The sequence below is a fragment of the Cyprinodon variegatus genome, unplaced genomic scaffold (genome assembly GCF_000732505.1).
Source record: "Cyprinodon variegatus isolate N-32 unplaced genomic scaffold, C_variegatus-1.0 Scaffold1218, whole genome shotgun sequence".
In the NCBI taxonomy this organism is placed as follows: domain Eukaryota; kingdom Metazoa; phylum Chordata; class Actinopteri; order Cyprinodontiformes; family Cyprinodontidae; genus Cyprinodon; species Cyprinodon variegatus.
The window spans coordinates 200,291-203,954 of record NW_015151671.1 but is presented as its reverse complement, the minus strand read 5'-3'; the positions used below and the strand labels follow the sequence as shown (position 1 = coordinate 203,954).

Sequence of the window (3,664 nt, the reverse complement as noted above, 5' to 3'; positions counted from 1 at the left end):
GGCGCTAGGCTTACCGCACCGTGACGTCACTGCTGGAAGATGGCAGGAGGGAGGGGCTACTATAGTTGGGCAAAAATGGCCGCTCCCAGACTCAGTGATCGCGATGAAAATTATTGTTTTTTTTACTTATTAACGCTAAATTCATTAAATCACGGCGAACGTATTAGTTTCAGGTATAAATGATGATCCGTTGGTTATTCCTTCCTTTAAAAAAAACAACACTTTAGAGTTAAATCAAGGAACGTGTCGCTCCTATTTCCTAAGATTAATAAAATTAACCGTTCAATAGTGTTTATCAGCCATCTGGTCATTCTGACTCCTGCCTGCTCTTCTAGTAGAATCTCTCCATCAGGGTTCATTTTCTCCTCGCTTCTTTCTATCAGTCTACCTCTAATCTAAAACAGGGACATTAAACATCAAACTTTAGGCTGGGTTTGGGTCCCAGAGGTTCGGTTCCCTGCGAAACGAGTCGGTCCTCCTCTGTGTTTCAGACCCAGTGGGGCTGATGGGGGTTTACTGGTTTTCTCAGGAGGAAGTGGGAGCTGCAGTGGACCAGCTGTGTCTGGAAGCTGTGGATAAAATCCTGGAGATAATGGAAGTGAACGTGGCCACACAGGAAGTGACCGCTGGAGAAGCTCCGCCTCCACCTGATGACGGCTGTGGAAGCTCAACGAGGACTGCAGTGGACAAGCTGTGTCTGGAAGCTGTGGATAAAATCCTGGAGATAATGGAAGTGAACGTGGCCACAAGGGAAGTGACCGCTGGAGAAGCTCCGCCTCCACCTGATGACGGCTGTGGAAGCTCAACGAGGACCGAGACAGAACAAGGTGAGTTCTCACTCCTCCAGGTTCTAGGTTACCAGGGTTACATCACTTCCTGTGGGCCAGTGACGGTAAGGCTGAACCAGTATGTTGGCATCAAACTGGTTCCAGTCCAGAGCAGGAAGCCGGAGCTGTGGTTCCTGCTCGATTTAAAAAGAAAAAGAAAGAAAAATCGTTTAAAAAACACTGAATCGTCTGCATAGAGGCGGATATTAGGAGATAGATCAAGGATTACTAGAAGATGGGACATCTCAGAAAACATGAGTCACAGCAGAAAAACAGGAACCACCAAAGGGGGAGGGGCTTAATCCTCTAATATGACTCACTGAGATTATTTTCTCTGCTATAAATCAGACTTAGCTTCAGATGGAAATCAAACCTTTATAAAAGAACAGAGGCAGTAGTTTAGGAAACGGATCCCAGGAAGAATCGATGTTCTGGAAGGAGCTGATGTCAGAACGGCGCCGAGCTTCATTTCTCTGTATTTCAGGTGAAAAGGCAGCCATCGCTGAAGCCGGCAGAGACCACGCCTACATCCTGCTGCTCATAGTCAGTCCACCAATCAGGCTGCAGGTAGAGGAACCCTGGAGACGCTCAGCAAAACGTTGATCATGTTCCTGTTTTCAGAGCCCTGCTGGAGACGCTGGGAACCTGCTGGTGGCGCTGCAGAGCACCGGCAGCGCTGAGGGTGAGTTAGAGAAGAAGAACGGATCCCTGAGGAGCTGCTGCTTTAATCTGGCCTGAAACATTCATCGGATTAATCGATTGTTGAGATTATTTATACAGCATGGAATCAATTCCCAATACGTCATCATCTCAAAGCGACCCGCTATGAGCAGCAATTATACCAAGATTGTAAAAAAATACGTAAACATTTTAAATTAAGGATAAATGTTTCTGCCTGTAAATCTGCTCTATGATCCACAAGTCGAAAAGTTTCAGTTTCAACTGGTTTCATTTCGTAAAGAATCTTTTTTAGGAACCTTTAGCTATCTGATTATTAATCCATTAATTAAAAAACGTATTAATTGATTTGCAAATGAATGTTTAGTTGCAGCTCTTGTTATTTAAATGTGAGCAGCTCCCCCTGCTGGTGGTCAGATGAACTGCTTCTTCTCCTCTGGTCCTACAGGTGAGAAGATGCAGCCCCCCCACCTCCCCTCCTCCTCCCCACCAGCGAGTGATGACCATGGATACGCTCGACCATCGACGGCGCCGCCAGACGGCGCCTCAGCAATGGAGGCGGGACGTAGAACCCAACAGCCAGTCCAGCCCCCCCTGCAGTGCTCCCAGTGCACCAAGCTGTTCCCCAGCGCCGAGCGGCTGGCCGACCATCACAGGAAGTCCCACCCGCTGTGCTCCGTGTGCGGCACGCAGTTCAGCGGCATCCTGAAGCTCCGGGAGCACGAGATGAAGGAGCACGGACTCCTGCCTTACTCCTGCAGCTACTGCCCCAAAACATTCAACCACAAGACTCACCGCGACCTCCACGAGAAGGCGCGGCACACCCGCGAGAAGAACTGCCACTGCGACATCTGTGGGAGGAGCTTCTCCTGCGCCAGCGTGCTGAAAACCCACAGACTGACCCACTTCAACAAGACCTTCATCTGCGAGGTCTGTGGGAAGACCTTCTACCACGCCTCCCACCTGAAGCGCCACACGCTGGTCCACCAGGAGGTGCGACCGTACAGCTGCTCCACCTGTGGGAGGGGCTTCAACCAGGCCGCCAACCTACGCAGCCACCAGGCCACGCACAGCGGAGAGAGGCAGCTCTGCTCCATCTGCGGGAAGAGCTTCCGCTACCTGAAGAACCACGTCATTAGCAAACATCCGCACGAGGCGGCGGCCGGCGAGCTGCCGCCCCGCCACGCCATCATCAGCTGCCCGGTGTGCAGGAAGAAGTTCCCCAATGCGTCGCAGTGCAGGACGCATCAGCTCCAGCACACGGGGGAGAAGCCCTTCCACTGCCAGGCGTGCGGGAAGAGCTACGGCCGGAAGGCGCAGCTGCGGGCGCACGCCGCCACCCACGGCGGCAACAAGCCCTACAGGTGCTCCGTGTGCGCCAAGACCTTCAGCCTGGCCTCCAGCTTCCTGAGGCACCGCAGCATCCACAGCGGCGCGACACCCTACAGCTGCCAGGCCTGCGGGAAGAACTTCCGCCTCCTCACCTTCCTCAAAGCTCACCTGCAGACCAGAAGGCACCTGAGGCGGACTCAGCAGAACCAGGACCCCACCGACCAGCACTGAACCAGACTGGATCCTGTCCAGCAGTCACAGAACTCTGAGCTCTGACCCACTTCTAGACGTCCCGCTTCTAGACGTCCCGCTTCTAGACGTCCCGCTTCTAGACGTCCCAGTTCTAGGAGTCCCAGTTCTAGGAGTCCAGTTAGTTTAGAACCGTTCTTTCTTTTCTATAAAGGTTTCCTTTTTTCCCGTTCCTTCCATCCGTTGCTGTTGATCCAAACCTTCTAAGGTGAGACGTGACTCCATGGGCCAGATGTGGACTGGTTTCCAGTCTAATGTGGACTGGTTTCCAGTCTGAGCAGCTGGTAGGTCCCCAGTAATTCCAGATGATAGCGTGTAATCCATCAGACCTGCGGCCAGATTAAAGGACGTATACAAGCGATAATCCACCTTTGTGTTTGAACAAAAGCTGTAATCACCTTCCTGATGATGGCTGCTAATCTGCTGCAGATAAACAGCCTGTTTACTCGCTGCAGCAACAGCTGGATCTGCTCCAGATGTTGCTGCTGGCTAATGAGGCAGCAGGACCAGACAACATGTTTACCTTTAAATCATCTTCAGCACGTGATAAAAACAGCAGCGGCTGATCTGATTATCAG

General features: G+C 51.7%; 1 protein-coding gene across 1 annotated transcript; it reads left to right on the top strand.

Moving 5' to 3' along the window:
* The first annotated feature begins 127 nt into the window (after nt 1-127).
* LOC107102218 (zinc finger protein 883-like) lies at nt 128-3,658 on the top strand. Its single transcript, XM_015401431.1, has 4 exons — nt 128-827; nt 1,312-1,370; nt 1,449-1,509; nt 1,954-3,658. The coding sequence occupies exons 1-4, from the start codon at nt 506-508 to the stop codon at nt 3,066-3,068; spliced, it is 1,557 nt and encodes a 518-aa protein (XP_015256917.1). The 5' UTR covers nt 128-505; the 3' UTR covers nt 3,069-3,658.
* Nucleotides 3,659-3,664: the final 6 nt, after the last annotated feature.

Excerpts from the sequence above, each read along its gene's own strand:
- LOC107102218 (XM_015401431.1), top strand. The coding sequence starts at position 506 with ATGGGGGTTTACTGGTTTTCTCAGGAGGAAGTGGGAGCTGCAGTGGAC. Across the intron at positions 1,371-1,448 it reads CCTACATCCTGCTGCTCATA|AGCCCTGCTGGAGACGCTGG; the intron begins GTCAGTCCACCA and ends TCCTGTTTTCAG. Across the intron at positions 1,510-1,953 it reads GAGCACCGGCAGCGCTGAGG|GTGAGAAGATGCAGCCCCCC; the intron begins GTGAGTTAGAGA and ends CTGGTCCTACAG.